Source organism: Mustelus asterias, chromosome 10, assembly GCF_964213995.1.
Source record: "Mustelus asterias chromosome 10, sMusAst1.hap1.1, whole genome shotgun sequence".
NCBI lineage: Eukaryota > Metazoa > Chordata > Chondrichthyes > Carcharhiniformes > Triakidae > Mustelus > Mustelus asterias.
In genome coordinates, this window is record NC_135810.1 from 84,916,496 (window position 1) to 84,935,998 (window position 19,503).

General features: G+C 42.4%; 1 protein-coding gene across 6 annotated transcripts in view; it reads left to right on the plus strand.

Annotated features, from left to right (window-relative positions):
* Nucleotides 1–15,237, plus strand: part of parp4 (poly (ADP-ribose) polymerase family, member 4) — a 109,159-nt gene extending 93,922 nt beyond the window's left edge. For 4 of the 6 annotated variants that reach the window (XM_078222080.1, XM_078222083.1, XM_078222082.1 and 1 more), the window contains 3 exons: nt 8,951–9,053; nt 12,081–12,213; nt 13,098–15,237. In XM_078222080.1, coding sequence (XP_078078206.1) covers nt 8,951–9,053; nt 12,081–12,213; nt 13,098–13,287 — 426 coding nt within the window. In that variant the 3' untranslated portion in view covers nt 13,288–15,237. Of the gene's footprint in view, nt 1–8,318; nt 8,474–8,950; nt 9,054–12,080; nt 12,214–13,097 lie in introns of those variants that run through there. The other 2 variants (XR_013498885.1, XM_078222084.1) reach the window with 2 other exon arrangements.
* Nucleotides 15,238–19,503: the final 4,266 nt, after the last annotated feature.

The window sequence follows — 19,503 nt, forward strand, 5'->3', positions numbered from 1 at the left end:
GTGGAATTCATTGCCACAGAGGGCTGTGGAGGCCGAGACGTTGAGCGTCTTCAAGACAGAAATTGATAAATTCTTGATTTCTCGAGGAATTAAGGGCTATGGGGAGAGAGCGGGTAAATGGAGTTGAAATCAACCATGATTGAATGGTGGAGTGGACTCGATGGGCCGAATGGCCTTACTTCCGCTCCTATGTCTTATGGTCTTATGGTCTTTCCCTTATCTATCATCTTCGTCACTTCCTTGAAAAACTCAATCAAGTTAGTGAGGCATGATCTCCCCTTCACAAAACCATGCTATCACTAATAAGTCCATTTGTTTCCAAATGTGAGTAAATCACTATGCTACTCCTGAAATAGCTTGCTTTTTACGATAAAAGGCTCTGAAGAAGCCACATGGACTCAAAACATTAACTCTGTTTCTGTCTCCACAAATGCTTTGATTTTGATTTGACTTAGTGTATTGGAATACAGTGAAATATATTGTTTCTTGCGTGCTATACAGACGAAGCATACTGTTCATAGAGTACATAGAGGAGAAGGAGAGGGTGCAGAATGTAGTATTACAGTCATAGCTAGGGTGTAGAGAAAGATCAACTTAAAATGAGGTAGGACCATTCAAAAGTCTGATGGCAGCAGGAAAGAAGCTGTTCTTGAGTCAGTTGGTACGTGATCTCAGACGTTTGTATCTTTCCCTGATGGAAGAAGGTGGAAGAGAGTATGTCCAGAGTGCATGGGATCCTTGATTATGCTATCTGCTTTTTCGAGACAACGGGAAGTGTAGATGTAGTCAATGGATGGAGGCTGGTTTGCGTGATGGACTGGGCTACGCTCACAAGCCTTTGTAGTTTCTTGCGGTCTTGGTCAGAGCAGGCGCCATACCAAGCTGTGATACATCTGATGCTTCCAGACCTGCTGAGTTTTTCCAACATTTTTTGTTTATATTGTTGCTTTTTTGTGACTTGTCTTTTGGTCTCTGCACCCAATTGGATTGCAGCTCATTAGACTGGCTCCATCACCAAGAGTCGTATATGCAGATTTCCTACAATTACGCTGGTTTAGAATGTAACATTAAGACTAAATTTTTAAACGGAGCAGGGAACAGTAATTCTTATGGTGTTTGCCTCCTAATTTTACTGATAATTTCTGGACTAATCATCAATAATATAAAGTATCCTAAAATTCCCTAGATGAACAATCCTTTCTGAATAAGCTCTATCTATTATCACAGCCACCCCTTCGACCTTGCCATCTCATATTTTTTTATAATCTTAGTCCCAGTTAAGCCATTTCTGATTATTTCCTTGTATTTGTTATCACTTATATTCTGCTGTGTCCACTTCTGGAAAGTAAATCCTCCACATGTCATAGTGGCATTTTCAATTTCTTCGCTGTCCAGCCTCTGGTCTTCCATTCACCATGTTATTTCTGCAGCTGTTGATTTACTCATTCACTTTCTCAATACCCCTTTTTTGAAGTCTACGACCTTGTTCTTGTACACCCTGGTTTTTCTACCTGGTACAGCCCGTACCTTTGTTCCCTTAAGTCCAAAGGGTACAGACTTCAACAAAGATGGAGCACGGTTTATTTAGCCATTCATCATCGACAAAGTTGGACCACATCAAGTACCATAGTCCTCTGCCAAAACTGCTCATTGCTCATGGATTGAATGCAAATCCTTGAATGCAAAGATGACATGGCCTCTTCCTCCAACACCACTGATATCTCCAAAAAAACACGGAAGACCTGAAGCCATTGTCTTTGGCTCCTGTCACATTCCATTGCCCAAATACCAATTCCATCCTTCTCGACAGTACTGTCTGAAACAAAACCAGATAACTCAAAATCTGAGTTTATGAATAAATAAACATGCGAATTAGAAGCAGAAGTATGCCATTCAGCCCCTCTGCCATTTAATAAGATGAGGGCTGATTTGTTTGTTTTTTGAATTCCACTTTCCCATTTACCCCCCAATAACCTTTGATACCTTTGTCTAACAAGAATACAAATTTTGCATGCATTGTCTTGTGATGCCATTCCAAATTACTACTTTTACACAAGGCTATACTCTGTTTACATTTGTAAAATCAAATTCACTTTCCCATGGATAAAAACAAATTACTGTGGATGCTGGGATCGGAAACCAAAAGAGAAAATGCTGGAAAATCTCAGGTCTGGCAGCATCTGTAAGGAGAGAAAAGAGCTGACGTTTCGAGTCCAGACGACCTTTTGTCAAAGCTAACAACTTTGACAAAGGGTTGTCGAGACTCGAAACGTCAGCTCTTTTTTCTCCTTACAGATGCTGCCAGACCTGAGATTTTCCAGCATTTTCGATTTTGGTTTCACTTTCCCATTACTGGTGGAAATGGTAGGTTTTTGCCTCTCGGAGATCGCTGGCTGTTTGCTCATTATTTTATCTTCACCCAGCTTAGTCCACATTTTGACATCTGCAGTCCAGCAGTCAATGAGCTATTTGTTCATCATCACAAGAAGCCTGAATTCAACACATTTTTGGTGCATTTCAGAGCTCAGTGGATTGATTCGCTCATCATTACAAGAAGCCCAAATGCCGTGCATTTTCGGCAGTGGTTTGGCAGCCAATGACAATCGACTTTGAGACTCCAGGGTCAATCTGTCGATCGCGATTGACTATTTGGAGACCACTGTTCCTTTTTAAATACCTGTAGAAACTCTTGCCTCTGTTTTTACATTTCTAGCTAGCTTCCTCTCATGTTCCTCACCTCATACAAGCAAATTTCTTTTGCCTGATTAATCTTTTAGTAATTCTCTGTAATTCTTAAATTCTGACCAATCATCTAACCTGCCACTCACCTTTGCACAGTTATATACTTTTTCCTTGAGATTGAAGCTTTCCTTCACATCTTTAGTTAACCACAGATAGTCGATCCTCTTGGAATTTTTCTTTATGGTAGGAATATACTTATTCTGAGTATTCTGAAATACCCCCTTATGTCTGCCACTGCTTCTCTATTGATGTGTCCCCTAGTCTAGTATCCCAGTTCACTTCAGCTAGCTCAGTTTTCATCCCCACATAGTTGCCTTTTTTAAGTTTAAAGTACTAGTCTCAGACCCACTCTTCTCCCTTTCAAACTGGATGTAAAATTGGAACAACAACAAAACAAGAACAAAGAACAATACAGCACAGGAACAGGCCCTTCGGCCCTCCAAGCCCGCGCCGCTCCCCGGTCCAGGATTGAATCCTGAATCCAGGATCCCCGCCCAATTTTCCAGCCTATCTACATCCTAATATCCTATCCACCAAGCTGTCCCTCACAGCTACGATGCTTTGTTCATCACAACCTATTAACTCACCCCCACCCCCCCATTCCAGACCATGTGATCTCCAGGGAGAGGCGAAAACCCAGAGTGAAAACCCCAGGGCCAATATGGGGAAAAAAAAATCTGGGAAATTCCTCTCCGACCCCCTGAGGCAATCGAAACGAGTCCAGGAGATCACACTGGCCCTGATCAGAAAATGCTTCCCAACCCTATTCATTTCCACTTCTGCTTTACGAACACCATCTGAATTCCCTGCCCCCGAGACAGGTTCCCAACTATCCGCAGTCTCGCTCTGTACTGGCACCAGCAAGATGATCATAGAATGAAGCCTTGAAACGAGAAACAAAGAACAATTAGCCCGCGCCGCTCCCTGGTCCAAACTAGACCACTCTTTTGTATCCCTCCATTCCCACTCCGTTCATATAGCTGTCTAGATAAGTCTTAAACATTCCCAGTGTGTCCGCCTCCACCACCTTGCCCGGCAACACATTCCAGGCCCCCACGACCCTCTGTGTAAAATATGTCCTTCTGATATCTGTGTTAAACCTCCCCCCCTTCACCTTGAACCTATGACCCCTCGTGAACGTCACCACCGACCCGGGGAAAAGCTTCCCACCGTTCACCCTATCTATGCGTTTCATAATTTTATACACCTCTATTAAGTCTCCCCTCATCCTCCGTCTTTCCAAGGAGAACAACCCCAGTTTCCCCAATCTCTCCTCATAACCAAGCCCCTCCATACCAGGCAACATCCTGGTAAACCTCCTCTGTACTCTCTCCAAAGCCTCCACGTCCTTCTGGTAGTGTGGCGACCAGAACTGGACGCAGTATTCCAAGTGTGAATTCCAAGCACACAAAGGAAGTGTGCCTTTATTCTAAGGTCATTAACTAATCCTGTCACATTACACAATACAAAGTCTAATATGACCTGCTCACTGGTTGGTTACAGAATCTGCTGCTCTAAATAACTTATCTCAAGCATTCTATGAGCTCCTCTTGTGGGCCACCATCACCAATCTGATTTGTCCAAATTTATGTAAATTAAAACCACCCATGTTTATTGCCGTGCCTTTATCACAAACACACAATAGAACAAAGAAAATTATAGCGCAGGAACAGGCCCTTCGGCCCTCCAAGCCTGCACCAACCATGCGACCCGACATAACTAAAACCCTCTACCCTTCCGGGGACCATATCCCTCTATTCCCATCCTATTCATGTATTTGTCAAGACGCCCCTTAAAAGTCACTATCGTATCTGCTTTCGCTATCTCCCCCAGCAACGAATTCCAGGCACCCATCACCCTCCGTGTAAAAAAAAAAAATCTGCCTCGTACATCTCCTTTAAACCTTGCCCCTCGCACCTTAAACCTGTGCCCCCTAGTAATTGACTCTTCCACCCTGGGAAAAAACTTCTGACTATCCACTCTGTCCATGCCCCTCATAATCTTGTAGACTTCTATCAGGTCACCCCTCAACCTCCGTCGTTGAATATTTCTCCTTGTATACTTTGTTCTAGCATATGATTGTTGCTAGGGAACTTGTAGACCACTCCCACTAGTGACTACGTTCCCCTACTATTCCTCATCTCCACTCAAACCAATTCACCATCATAACCTCCTGAACCAAGGTCATCTCTAACTAGTGTACCAACGCCATCCTTGATTAACAGCGCTACCCCTCCACCTTTACCTAGTTTCCTATTCTTGTTAAATGTCATATATTCCTCAACATTCAGGACCCAATCCTTGTCATGTCTCCGTAATAACTGTAATATTATATTTAATTACTTCAGTGTGCACTATCAATTTGTTTACTTTGTTATGATTGCTACATGTATTCAGAAACAACACTTTTAGTTTTGCCTTGTTATGTTTGTAACATCTAGTCTTGGTTGTGGGTGTATTCTTAGTTTTGTTCTCTTTGTCCCTTCCTGCATTCTCTGGTCTTCATTTCCCGTATTACTATTTGGCTGCCCTGCATTGACCTAACTGTTAATTTGCTACATCTAACTCAATTTAATCCCGATTCCCCCACCCCTTGTTTAGCTTAAAGCCCTCTCTTTTTCCCTAGTTACATGGTTTGCTAGAACACTGGTCCCACCATCGTTCAGGTACAGACTGTACCAATGGTATAGTTACCATTTTCCTATTAACGATGCTAGTGGCCATGAATCGAAACGCACTTCTCCTGCACTTCTTCCTCAGTCTTTGAGGCACATATTTAACTTCACTAATTTATTTCACCTCTGTCAACTAGCATGTGGCTCAACTAATAATCCAGAGATTATTACCTTTGAAGTTCTGCTCTTCAATTTGATGCCTAGCTCTTAATACTACCCAGACAGAGCCTCTTTCCTACTCCTACCTATGTCACTGCTACCAACAAGGACCATAACAAGCAGACCCTCACCCTCAAACTCCAAGTTCCTGTCCAGCTCTGAGCAGTTGTTTCGCATCCTGGCAATGGGTGTGCAGCATAGCCTCTGGACTCATGCTCTTGGCTGCACTGAACAGTGTATAATGCCCTCAATCCATATCCAAATGCAGCAGGACATGGATAATGTCAGTACTTGCGCTGACAAATCATATTCATGCCACACAACTGCCAGACAATAACCACCTCCACAAGAGATGACATAGCCATTGGCCCTTGACATTCAATGACACTACCATTGCTGAATCCCCCACTATCACTATACTTGGGGTTCCCTTTGACCAGGAACTGAACTGAACTAACCATATATAAACATGACGAGAAATAATGTGGCTAATAACTTGCCACCTGACTCCCCAAAGCCAGTCCACCATCTACAAGACACAAGTCAGGAATGTGATGGAATACTCGTCACTTGCCTGGATGACTGCAGTTCCAACAGCACTGAAGAAGCTCAACAGCATCCAGGACAAAGCAGCCCACTTGATTGCTACGCTTTTCACAAACGTTCAATTTCTCCACCGCCAACAAACGGTGGCAGAAATATATACCATCTACAAGATGCACTACAGGAACTCACCAAGATTCCTTAGACAGCACCTTCCAAACCCACCAACTACTATCATTTAGGAAGGCAAGGGCAGCAGATACCTGGAAACATCACCACTTGGAAATTTCCTCCAAACCACTCACCATCCTGACTTGGAACTATATTGCTGTTCCTTCACTGTCGCTGGGTCAAAATCCAGGAATTTGTCCCCCACCCTGCAAACTGTGGGGTGTACTTAGAGTCATAGAGGTTTACAACATGGAAACAGGCCTGTTTCCATACTGTAAACCTCTATGACTCTATTGTCCATGCCGCTCTTTTTTTTAACCACTAAGCTAGTTCCAATTGCCCACCTTTGGCCCATATCCCTGTATACCCATCTTACCCATGTAACTGTCTAAATGCTTTTTAGAAGACACAATTGTACCCGCCTCTACTACTACCCCTGGCAGCTTGTTCCAGACACTCGCCATCCTCTGTGTGAAAAAATTGCCCCTCTGGACCCTTTTGTATCTCTCCCCCCTCACCTTAAACCTATGTCCTCTAGTTTTAGATTCCCCTTACCTCTGGGAAAAAGATGTTGACTTTCTAGCTGATCTACACCCCTCATTATTTTTTAGACCTCTAAGATCACCCCTAAGCCTCGTATGCTCCAGGTGAAAAAAGTCCCAGTCTATCCAGCCTCTCCTTATAACACAAACCATCAAGTCCCGGTAGCATCCTAGTAAATATTTTCTGCATTCTTTCTCGTTTAATAATATCCTTTCTATAAAAGGGTGACCAGAACTGTACACAGTATTCCAAGTGTGGCCTTGCCAATGTCTTGTACAACTTCAATAAGACATCCCAACTCCTGTATTCAGTGTTCTGACCAATGAAGCCAAGCATGCCAAATGCCTTCTTCACCACTCTGTCCACCTGTGACTCCACTTTCAAGGAGCTATGAACCTGTACCCTTAGATCTTTGTTCTATAACTCTCCCCAACACCCTGCGATTAACTGAGTAAGTCCTGCCCTGGTTCAATCTTCCAAAATGCATCACCTCACATTTATCTAAATTAAAATCCAAGTGCCATTCATCAGCCCACTGGCCCAATTGGTCAAGATCCCGCTGCAATCCTAGATAACCATCGTCACTATCCACTATGCCACCAACCTTGGTGTCATCTGCAAACTTACTAACCATGCCTCATAAATTCTCATCCAAACCATTAATATAAATGACAAATAACAATGGACCCACTTACAGCTCAGGGACTGCAGCAGTTCAAGAAGGCAGCTCACCACCACCTTCTCAAGGGCAACTAGGGATGGACAATAAATGCTGGTCTAGCCAGTGACGCCCACATCCCATAAATGAATTTTTAAAAAACTATCTCTTATTCCCACTACATTCCTTTTTGCTCCCCCCACTTGAATAGTTGCCTGTAACATGGTCAATTAGATCACCCACACTGCAGCCCTCACTCTCACCCAAACAAGCAGAAAAGACCTCAAATATGTTGAACAATTGTAGAAGCTGTGCAGCCCCTTATAACTCCTGGTCCTTTCCTCCCTCACTCATGGTCACGCTTTTCTGTCCCTCATGATTAACCAGAACAGAAGGCCCCATCCTAATAGGTGTGACCATCTTCTGGTACAAAGCATTCCGGTAACTGTCCCCTTTCTGATATGTCGCAGTGTCTGCAACTCGGCCTCCAGCTCAAACTCTGAGCTGAAGTTCCTTGAGCTATAGACACTTAACTGCAGTTGTATTTGCCCTAGACCACAGTGGTGTCCAAAAGCTCCCACATCCTACAATTGCAGCACATCACCTGCCCTGCCATCTTTATTGTGTGATAATTTGTTTCTTAGTTAAGTTATCATTCATAAACCCTTATGCTCCCAATAAGCTGATTTAATGCTAGTGAACTTTACTAATACTAATAAGACTTTAAAATGACCAATATATCATCTAAGTATTGAAAGATAAATGAACAAAGTACACACCAATGAATCTCTTACCTGTTTCCCAATTACACCCTTTTTATCTTTCAGAGAATGCAGTAGGCTCACAGACTGATCTACCAACTGTCTAAGCTCTCGGACCTCTCCAGTTACTTACCAGTTACTGATTAACCTACTTTTGCTGTACTAATGTGTAATTCAAATGCTGGGGGCTGGGGGAAAAAGAGTCGAAGAAAGGAGCACTCTCTCCCATGCCTTCACCGAAACTCAGCAAGTTCTACTACTTGCAGCAAGCCTTAACTAAAACACCTCGCTCCCCCTATGCATTGAATTCCCTGAGCTGAGCTTACATCCCCAGATTCTCTCCATCAAAGACCACTTATTTCCACTTCCGTTACATACCCTGCATCTGCTTCACCCGTCTGCTGCTCATTTGTTCTTTTGTTACATCCACACTGATTTTTATGACAGACTCCCAGTTTTCACCTTTCATAAACGTGAGCTCATGCAAAACTCTGCCCACGTGGTCACTGACCTACATGAACTCTCAGTCCACAAATGCTTCAAAATTAAATTCTGTTGCACAACATACAAACCTCTAAAAACTCTGCATTTTTCCAACTCTGACCTCTCATGCACTCTACCCACTATTCTCTAGATATAAGTGTTATATTCATTGTTGTTGCTTATATAATTAATAATTATTTTCTGTATTTTTGCAGGATGGCTACTGGAATTTTACATCTGACCTCGGAGTCTTGTTGGAAATTAATGTGGAATATGTAACTAATGTTTTTCTGATAAAAAGAGGCATTAAATCTCTAGGTAATGTACATTTTAATCTCCGGTAGTGCTTTAGTCCAGATGCAAACTACAGCAAGTAGCAGTAACTACTGCTAAAAAATTGTTTAGCATTAAGTAGAATCTTCAAGTTGAATTTGGTGAAGTTGGAGGTAAAATGACTGGGTTTGACTGGGTGGGGCAATTGAATGAGAGAGATCATGTTATACAATGAACCAGAATTATCCACCCATCATATTTATTTATATGATTCTATTTGAGTTCTGGCCTTGCTCTTTTACTATGTCTGTTAGTATTTCTCCTAAATGTTGCAGCTGAATGCAAAGTGTTAATCCATATTTGATTTGATTTATGATTGTCACATGTATTAACCTACAGTGAAAAGTATTGTTTCTTACGCGCTATACAGACAAAGCATACCGTTCATAGAGTACGAAATGTAGTGTTACAGTCATAGCTAGGGTGTAGAGAAATATCAACTTAATGCAAGGTAAGTCCATTTAAAAGTCTGACAGCAGCAGGGAAGAAGCTGTTCTTGAGTCGGTTGGTACATGACGTCAGACTTTTGTATCTTTTTCCCGAAGGAAGAAGGTGGAAGAGAGAATGCCCAGGGTACGTGGGGTCCTTAATTATGCTGGCTACTTTGCCGAGGCAGCGGGAATTGTACACAGAGTCAATGAATGGGAGGCTGGTTTGCGTGATGGATTGGGCTACATTCACGACCTTGTAGTTCCTTGCGGTCTTGGACAGAGCAGGAGCCATACCAAGCTGTGATACAACCAGAAAGAATGCTTTCTGTGATGCATCTGTAAAAGTTGGTGAGAGTTGTAGCCGACATGCCAAATTTCCTTAGTCTTCTGAGAAAGTAGAGGCATTGGTGTGCTTTCTTAACCATAGCGCTGGCATGGGGGGACCAGGACAGGTTGCTGGTGATCTGGACACCTAAAAACTTGAAGCTCTCGACCCTTTCGACTTCATCCCCATTCTTGTAGACAGGGGCACATTCTCCCTTCGACTTCCTGAAGTCGATGACAATCTCCTTCGTTTTGTTGACATTGAGGGAGAGATTATTGTTGCCGCACCAGTTCACCAGATTCTCTATCTCATTCCTGTACTCTGTCTCACCATATGTCTGAAGTTGCTTGATAGTGTCATACTTTGGCATGAATACAAAGTGCACAGAGGAAATAGAATATCAAAAGCCAAGGTGTTCCATGCATCACACATTGTGGGACGATGTTTTAACTCTCCTTGCCTTTAAACTATCTTGTTATTGTGTACCTGAAAAGTCCATTGCTTGGAAAATCTGTTTTGTGGAGCATGCTGAATCTTGATACTTGATGTTTTCCACAGAAAAATAGATAAACAGATTGCTCCTTGCAAACAGTGCTTATATTTGATGAATCTGTTTGCTGTCAGTATGAACTGAAGGCTAGGTGTGGCCAAGATCTCCAACATTTGACACATTAAAGTTCAATGAAGCTATAATCTTTAGTCAGTAATCAAGCTTGCTACAGACCATATGTGCATGAACAAATGTAAACATTTTATATTTATGACCGACATGTTAACCGAGATGGCCACGCATGCTACTTAAGAAATGCCTGAGGAAAGAAGCTCTTAAACGTGTTAATTGAATCTAATTAAAATGAGCAGCGCCCCACAACATATTTACAGTCAAATTAGAAATTGTTTCTTATGTGGTCGGTGCAGGCTCGATGGGCCGAATGGCCGCCTTCTGCACTGTTTGATTCTATGGAATACAGCATTCTGGTTATTCTTTCCCCAAAGACTTTAACGAAATCAAAATTTCTCACCCCCAGAAAAAGCTATATAAAGCTATCCATGTGTAAAAACAGGCCTAGGAATGTAAATACAAATTTTGTCAAGATTCAGTCCTTGTGATATAGTCATAGAATATGAAAATATAATTGAAAACAATTTTCTCGAGTTGAAAAGGCAGGTTTACATCTGATGGCCTCAAGTTATTTGAGGAACAAACACTGTAATTCTTTGAACTGTCCGTGTTATAATCTCGTCATCAATCAAAAACAGCATCCTAACTACCAAATCGTAAGTACCAATAAACAAAATAACAAAAAATACTTACAAATCAAACATTTTTTCAAAAGCATTTTTAATGTACAAAAGCATATTGTGTGCTAAAGTATATTGGCCCATAAATTCCCAGCATAGGATTTGGGGGGGCACCCCAAAGGTGCACTTGGGAATCCCTCTCAGAAGTTCCTAGGTAAGGATTTACACGGTAGTTGTCCAGATGTGCTGTCTTCCCCTGGACAATTGTGCTGCACAGAGAAGCATCCGACAAAGTGATTTAAATTGCTAACTTTGAATGGCTCTGCACGTTTTACACACAGTTGCTCTAAAAGAGTTAGAAGAAATAAAAGCACTTCTAATTTCAGCGTAGTTATTTTAAACACCCAGACTGAGCCCCACTCCCCATCCCAATGAACTCCCTACCAGCAACCCAACCAGTGAACCAGACACCCCTCCTCTCTCTCTTTCTTCCGCCCCCCCCCCTCAACCGACTTGCCCCCCGCCCCCCAAACCGACTTGATGTCTTCAGGGACTCTTTTGCGCAGGGCCCGAGCAGCTCCAGCCAGCAGAGGTTTGGACAAAGCTTTCCAGAACCAGTCAGTGTGTTGTAAACCCTTGTTCAAGCGGGTCAGGACTCTACACCACTAGTTGGAATTTATGGCCCATTGTGTACATCTGTTAAACTGAATTTTGTAAACAGACAGCAAAACAAATATTATAAATGTTTACATGTGTCTAATCTCAGTGCATCTAATTGATTACTTTTTTGTTTTGGTTTGGGACAGAATTTCGTTCATGATTTATAAGCATTCTTCATTGTCAAAAAATGATGCACTTTCAAGGGAAATGACATTTTGTATTTCAATTGTTGTAATTTCTCTGCATATTGATTTGTTTGACGCAACTTGCATTAAAATCCAAATTTTCAATAACAACTTTGAAACAGTAGATTATGAAGTAAGCATTGACTAGAAAATATTTATCCTTTGAAAGGTCACCGAGCAGCTGAAGAGATTGTATCGCTGATCGCTACGTTTCTGATCCTACAGTTGATTCGTTTCACTGAACAGTTGAAAGGGATTAAGCTCACATCCCTCCTTTGTCTCGACCAGACATTGGATTCAAGGTTTGTTCAAAGTCTAAATTGGTTGTTACTGGGGCAATTGTAGTATTATGAATGCATTTTTTTTCAAGCATTAGAGAACAGAATTAGTTATAATTACAAGTGCACAGATTGCAAATGTCTGTGATGGAACACTTGTAGCATTACAGTGATACAGTCCAAAGATATACAGGTTAGGTGGATTGGCCATATTAAATTGCCCTTTAGTGTCCCAAGATATGTATGTTAGGGGGATTAGTGGGGTAAATATGTGGAGTTACAAGAATAGGCTCTGGGTGGGATGCTCTGTCAGAGAGTCAGTGCAGATACGATGGGTTGGATGGCCTCCTTCTGCACTGTAGGGATTCTATGATATAAAACATTTCTACAAAAAACCTTTCCCACTTGCGCCCATATCACATTTCTAAATTGTCTGTGGATTTATCATCGCACAGTCTAGGTTAGGCTTGTCCAATACCTGGCTGGTACACCAGACCTGCCCCGCTGTACCTCTTTATCATGGCCCATGGACCTGATATTTAAAGTTCCTGTAAGCGGAGTGGAAGATTCGACAAGGAGCCATTCCTCCTACAATCACAGGCCATTTCTTTCCCACGTTTGCTGCTGATAGGCTCTCCTATCAGCAACATGTGTGAGAGGGAAATAGTCTTTGATTGGAGGAGCAGTGTGCAGTGTACAGAGGGGTTTTCAGGATGGAGGGAGAAAGTGGTTGCCGGGGTGAGGAAGGAGGGAAAGAGAGGCAGCCAATATGTGTAAGTGAGTGAGTGAGTGAGAAAACAAACTTTAATTGATTAAAAAGATCATTTTTACACAAGGTGAATTGGTGCATTGTGTTTTTATTCAATGTATTACTTTACAACTTTCATTGCTATCATTGCCTTTCACAGGACATCTGGCTGGCAAGTAGAACAAGTCAAAAAAGCCATAGCCTGGGCTAGAAATACGGACCGAAAGTATCCAGCAATTTGTAGCCGCCTGCAGCTAGGAAGAGACTGGGAATCAGCTACTCGTCAACTGTTGAAGATTGATTCTCTCATAAAAGGCTCGCCACTTCAACAGTTGTTTAACCAAGAGTAAAAGTACAGAATGATGAACTAAATAATAATAGTTTAATAATACTGGAAGCAGGAACTGTCCACTATACCCTGGGCATTGTAGCTTTCAGCAATTGAAATCCAGTTTAACAAGTCATTTAATTAATTCCACAGCATTTAAATATGGTAAAATATCTTAACAGATACTAAAACATAGGTGGTTAAGCATACTTCTAAACTTTCTAGAGGTAGAAATGATACAAGTAAGTTTGTTTATGATCTGAAATATTAACATTTTTTGCTCTCTTGCTATTACATTTGGCTGGAATTTCCCTCTGGAGATGGGAAGCCGGGATTGAAACTGACCCAACCCCCACTCGGGAGGGGGTAGGAGGGTGGATGGGACACAGTTAATCCTTGTGATTTTCACAGTGCCCCTTTACCCTTTAATTTAATTGGCCTGGAGACAGGTTCACTATCAGATTAAGGACAGCAGGCAGGCTCGCGAAGCTGGAGAGCAAATCGGGGATCTCCAAGCATGAAATAAACAGCAGGCCAAGTTGGAAGGTAAGAGAGAGGGCATCTCCGGATCGAGTTACCCTCTCTCCAACTTCTTCAAAAATAAATTAAAACTGATTCCTGCATCGACTCCAATAATATTGAAGGGTGGTGACCCGTCTACAGTGCAGCCTCTAAATCTGCCACTGGTCACTGCCTTCAGGCATCTAAACTGGCCCCCACTCTGCTGAAACCTGGAGGCCTACTGGAAAATACATAGAACATAGCAGATAGGAGCAGGAGGAGGCCATTTGGCTCTTCGAGCCTGCTCCCCCATTCGTTACGATCATAGCTGATCATCCAACTCAATAGCCTAATCCTGCTTTTACCCATAACCTTTGATCCCATTCACCCCAAGTGCTATATCCAGCTGCCTTTTGAATACATTCAATGTTTTGGCATCAACTGCTTCCTTGGTAATAAATTCTACAGGCTCACCACTCTTTGGGTGAAGAAATGTTTCCTCACCTCTGTCCTAAATGGTCTACCCTAAATCCTCAGACTGTGACCCCTGGTTCTGGACTCCCCCACCATCGGGAATATCCTCCCTGCATCTACCCTGTCTAGTCCTGTTAGAATTTTATAAGTCTCTATGAGATCACTCCCTCATTCGCCTGAACTCCAGCAAAAACAATCCTAACCTAGTCAATCTCTCCTCATACATCAGTCCCGCCATCCCCGGAATCAGCCTGGTAAACCTTCGCTGCACTCCCTTGAGAGCAAGAACATCCTTCCTCAGAAAAGGAGACCAAAACTGCACACAATACTCTAGGTGTGGCCTCACCAAGGCCCTGTATAATTGCAACAACAGTAAGAAATCTCACAACACCAGGTTAAAGTCCAACAGGTTTATTTGGCAGCACAAGGTTTCGGAGCACTGCCCCTTCATCAGGTGAGTCATTGCGACACATCCCTGCTCCTGTACTCAAAAGCTCTCGCAATGAATGCCAATATGCCATTTGCCGCCTTTACCGCCTGCTGCACCTGCATGCTTACCTTCAGTGACTGGTGCACGAAGACACCCAGGTCCCGCTGCACACTCCCCTCTCCCAATTTACAGCCATTCAGGTAGTAATCTGCCTTCTTGTTTTTGTTTCCAAAGTGAATGACCTCACATTTATCCAAATCTTAATCAGCCTCTTTTCAATTGGCCTGAAATGGCTTTTATTGAGCCAGATTGGCTTTGTGCAGCGTGCAACTGGGTAGTCTTGATGATCCCCCCCCGCCCTCTTAAAATTCCACACCCTCAAAAATGGCTCAGAAGTGGAATAGATCTGGGGAACTGGTGCTCCAGCCAAAGGGTGGGTTTTTATCTCCAACATCTCACTGATGTCTGGGGCTGAAATCCAACCAATTGAGTTCATTTAAAATGTGACTTTGTTGATTTTTAATGTAAAAAAAATTAACATTAAATGAATTTTCCTTTTTTTGTGAATTACGTGCTTTCTTTGTTTAAACTGAATTTGTATTTCTCCAGAATGATGGGCAAAAAGTCTAATTTCACTTCCAGTCATAAAATTCTCGTGGATAATATGTTAAGATTTGCAGAAACCTAACTTGATTGAGTTTAATGAAGTAACAAGATTGATGAGAACAATGCAGTTGACGTGTACATGGACTTTCAAAAGATGTTTGATATAATCCCACATAATGGATATAAGACCATAAGACCATAAGACATAGGAGCGGAAGTAAGGCCATTCGGCCCATCGAGTCCACTCCACCATTCAATCATGGTTGATTTCAACTCCATTTACCCGCTCTCTCCCCATAGCCCTTAATTCCTCGAGAAATCAAGAATTTATCAATTTCTGTCTTGAAGACGCTCAACGTCTCGGCCTCCACAGCCCTCTGTGGCAATGAATTCCACAGACCTACCACTCTCTGGCTGAAGAAATTTCTCCTCATCTCTGTTCTAAAGTGACTCCCGTTTATTCTAAGGCTGTGCCCCCGCGTCCTAGTCTCCCCTGCTAATGGAAACAACTTCCCTACGTCCATCCTATCTAAGCCGTTCATTATCTTGTAAGTTTCTATTAGATCTCCCCTCAACCTCCTAAACTCCAATGAATATAATCCCATGATCCTCAGACGTTCATCGTATGTCAGGCCTACCATTCCTGGGATCATCCGTGTGAATCTCCGCTGGACCCGCTCCAGTGCCAGTATGTCCTTCCTGAGGTGTGGGGCCCAAAATTGCTCACAGTACTCCAAATGGGGCCTAACCAGTGCTTTATAAAACCTCAGAAGTACATCCCTGCTTTTGTATTCCAAGCCTCTTGAGATAAATGACAACATTACATTTGCTTTCTTAATTACGGACTCAACCTGCAAGTTTACCTTTAGAGAATCCTGGACTAGGACTCCCAAGTCCCTTTGCACTTTAGCATTATGAATTTTGTCACCGTTTAGAAAATAGTCCATGCCTCTATTCTTTTTTCCAAAGTGCAAGACCTCGCACTTGCCCACGTTGAATTTCATCAGCCACTTCTTGGACCACTCTCCTAAACTGTCTAAATCTTTCTGCAGCCTCCCCACCTCCTCAATACTACCTGCCCCTCCACCTATCTTTGTATCATCGGCAAACTTGGCCAGAATGCCCCCAGTCCCGTCATCTAGATCGTTAATATATAAAGAGAACAGCTGTGGCCCCAACACTGAACCCTGCGGGACACCACTTGTCACCGGTTGCCATTCTGAGAAAGAACCTTTTATCCCAACTCTCTGCCTTCTGTCTGACAGCCAATCGTCAATCCATGTTAGTACCTTGCCTCGAATACCATGGGCCCTTATTTTACTCAGCAGTCTCCCGTGAGGCACCTTGTCAAAGGCCTTTTGGAAGTCAAGATAGATAACATCCATTGGCTCTCCTTGGTCTAACCTATTTGTTATCTCTTCAAAGAACTCTAACAGGTTTGTCAGGCACGACCTCCCCTTACTAAATCCATGCTGACTTGTCCTGATCCGACCCTGCACTTCCAAGAATTTAGAAATCTCATCCTTAACGATGGATTCTAGAATTTTGCCAACAACTGAGGTTAGGCTAATTGGCCTATAATTTTCCATCTTTTTTCTTGTTCCCTTCTTGAACAGTGGGGTTACAACAGCGATTTTCCAATCCTCTGGGACTTTCCCTGACTCCAGTGACTTTTGAAAGATCATAACTAACGCCTCCACTATTTCTTCAGCTATCTCCTTTAGAACTCTAGGATGTAGCCCATCTGGGCCCGGAGATTTATCAATTTTCAGACCTTTTAGTTTCTCTAGCACTTTCTCCTTTGTGATGGCAACCATATTCAACTCTGCCCCCTGACTTTCCTGAATTGTTGGGATATTACTCATGTCTTCTACTGTGAAGACTGACGCAAAGTACTTATTAAGTTCCTCAGCTATTTCCTTGTCTCCCATCACTAGATTACCAGCGTCATTTTGGAGCGGCCCAATGTCTACTTTTGCCTCCCGTTTGTTTTTAATGTATTTAAAGAAACTTTTACTATCATTCCTAATGTTACTGGCTAGCCTACCTTCATATTTGATCCTCTCCTTCCTTATTTCTCTCTTTGTTATCCTCTGTTTGTTTTTATAGCCTTCCCAATCTTCTGACTTCCCACTACTCTTTGCCACATTATAGGCTCTCTCTTTTGCCTTGATGCATTCCCTGACTTCCTTTGTCAGCCATGGCTGCCTAATCCCCCCTCTGATAACCTTTCTTTTGTTTGGGATGAACCTCTGCACTGTGTCCTCAATTACTCCCAGAAACTCCTGCCATTGCTGTTCTACTGTCTTTCCCACTAGGCTCTGCTTCCAGTCGATTTTTGTCAGTTCCTCCCTCATGCGCCTGTAATTACCTTTATTTAACTGTAGAAGTCAAGTCAAAAGGTAGACAAAAGTAGTGAACTGCTGGGTTTTTTTTTAGACTGGACAGAAGTATAGAATGCTCTCCCCCAAGGAGTTGGTATTGAATTTACTGCTGTTTTTGATATTATTAATGACCTGGACTTGGATATATATGCATGGGGTACAGGAATAGAGTGGGGAGTGGGCCTGGGAAAGATGCTCTTTCAGAGAGTTCATGCAGACTCAATGGGTTGAATGGCCTCCTCTGCACTGTAGGGGTTCTATGAGTATAGGAAACTTAATTTCAAAATTTGCGGATGACACAAAGCTTAGAAATGTGTAGTAAATAATATGGATGATAGTAGCAGACTTCAGGGAGACATAGCTAGGCTTGTGAAATTGAATGCACAGACGTGTGAAAGAAAATTTAAGAGTATAAACTAAATGATGAAATTTTAAAGGGGTTCACGTATGCAAATATTTGAAGGTAATAGGTAATGGTACAGGTCATTAAGGTTATCAAAAGTACATGGGATTTTTGACCTTATAGATACTTGGGGGGCAGCTTTCCCCCTCCCGATGGAAGCAAGAATGGGGTCTGGAAACATCAGAACAACATAGGAAATAGAAGTAAACCATTCGGCCACTCGAGTTTTTTAATATCAAAAATGATTTATCCAAGCACTGACCCTCAGGGGACACCACTGTCTACTATCCTGCAGTCTGATAAATAACCATTTATCATGACTCTCTGTTCATTGTCCTTAAGCTACTTTTTAAAATCCAAGCTGACACTGGTCATTGTATACCATGAGCCACAGTTTTGTAAACCAGCTTGTTATGTGGTATTTTGTCAAACACTTTAAAATCCATAAGAAAACATCTGCAGCATTCCCTTCATCAAACTTCTCTGCTAATTCATCAAAAAATTAAGTTAGATTATTGAATGTGATCTATTTTTCATAAATATGTACTGGCTCTGCTTAATTAGCTCAATCCTCTCTAAATACCTGTTGATTTTATTTCCCCCAGTAAATTATTTCCAAAACCTTACCCACCACTTTTATTAAACTGACTGGGCTATAATTACAGGAATGTCCTTGCACCTTTTCATGAACGAGGGTGGCCTCAACTTCTGTGTGTTGGGATCCTGATATGTACTTCTTGTAGGTGCAGCCCAACTTGGGATGCAGAGAAGCTGCGGAGGGCATTTCCAGCCCTTCTGCCTCACTTTGAGTAACAACAGTCCAGGTGATCCCAGTTTTCCATCTACAGCTATCTTAAGCAGATCATAAATGAATTATTCAGTAGGGTCAGCAGCTTCACTTTTACCAACTGTCTAACAGCAGCAACATGAAAGAGCAACAGAATTCTACAGCGCAGCTGTGTTTATCCTAGAGTCCAAAGGGTAATCAACTTCATCCACAGTGCAATTTGGGCCTTGGTGCAGAATACTTTCCCCTCTATGACCAATAAAAGTGTTTAACCTTCTGATAGGCATAGCATGCAACTTCCAACACAGTAACGTGTAGGGTAATTTCAGCTTTTCCAGAAAGCTTCACTTTAAGACAATTGTCTGGGCATCCCTTGTTTAAGGGAGAAAGGATGGATTCAGTGAGACCACAGCTATTCTAGGCAGCCATGACCCATAACACCCATACATCATTCATAAATCAAAGACTAGTGCTAGTTCAGTGAAGATCACGCCTAGAATCCTTACAATGCGGAAGGAGGCCATTCGACCCATCAAGACTGCACCGACCACAATCCCATCCAGGCCCTATTCCTGTAACCCCACATATTTACCCTGCTAATCCCCCTGACACTAGGGACAATTTAGCATGGCCAATAAACCTAACCTGCACAT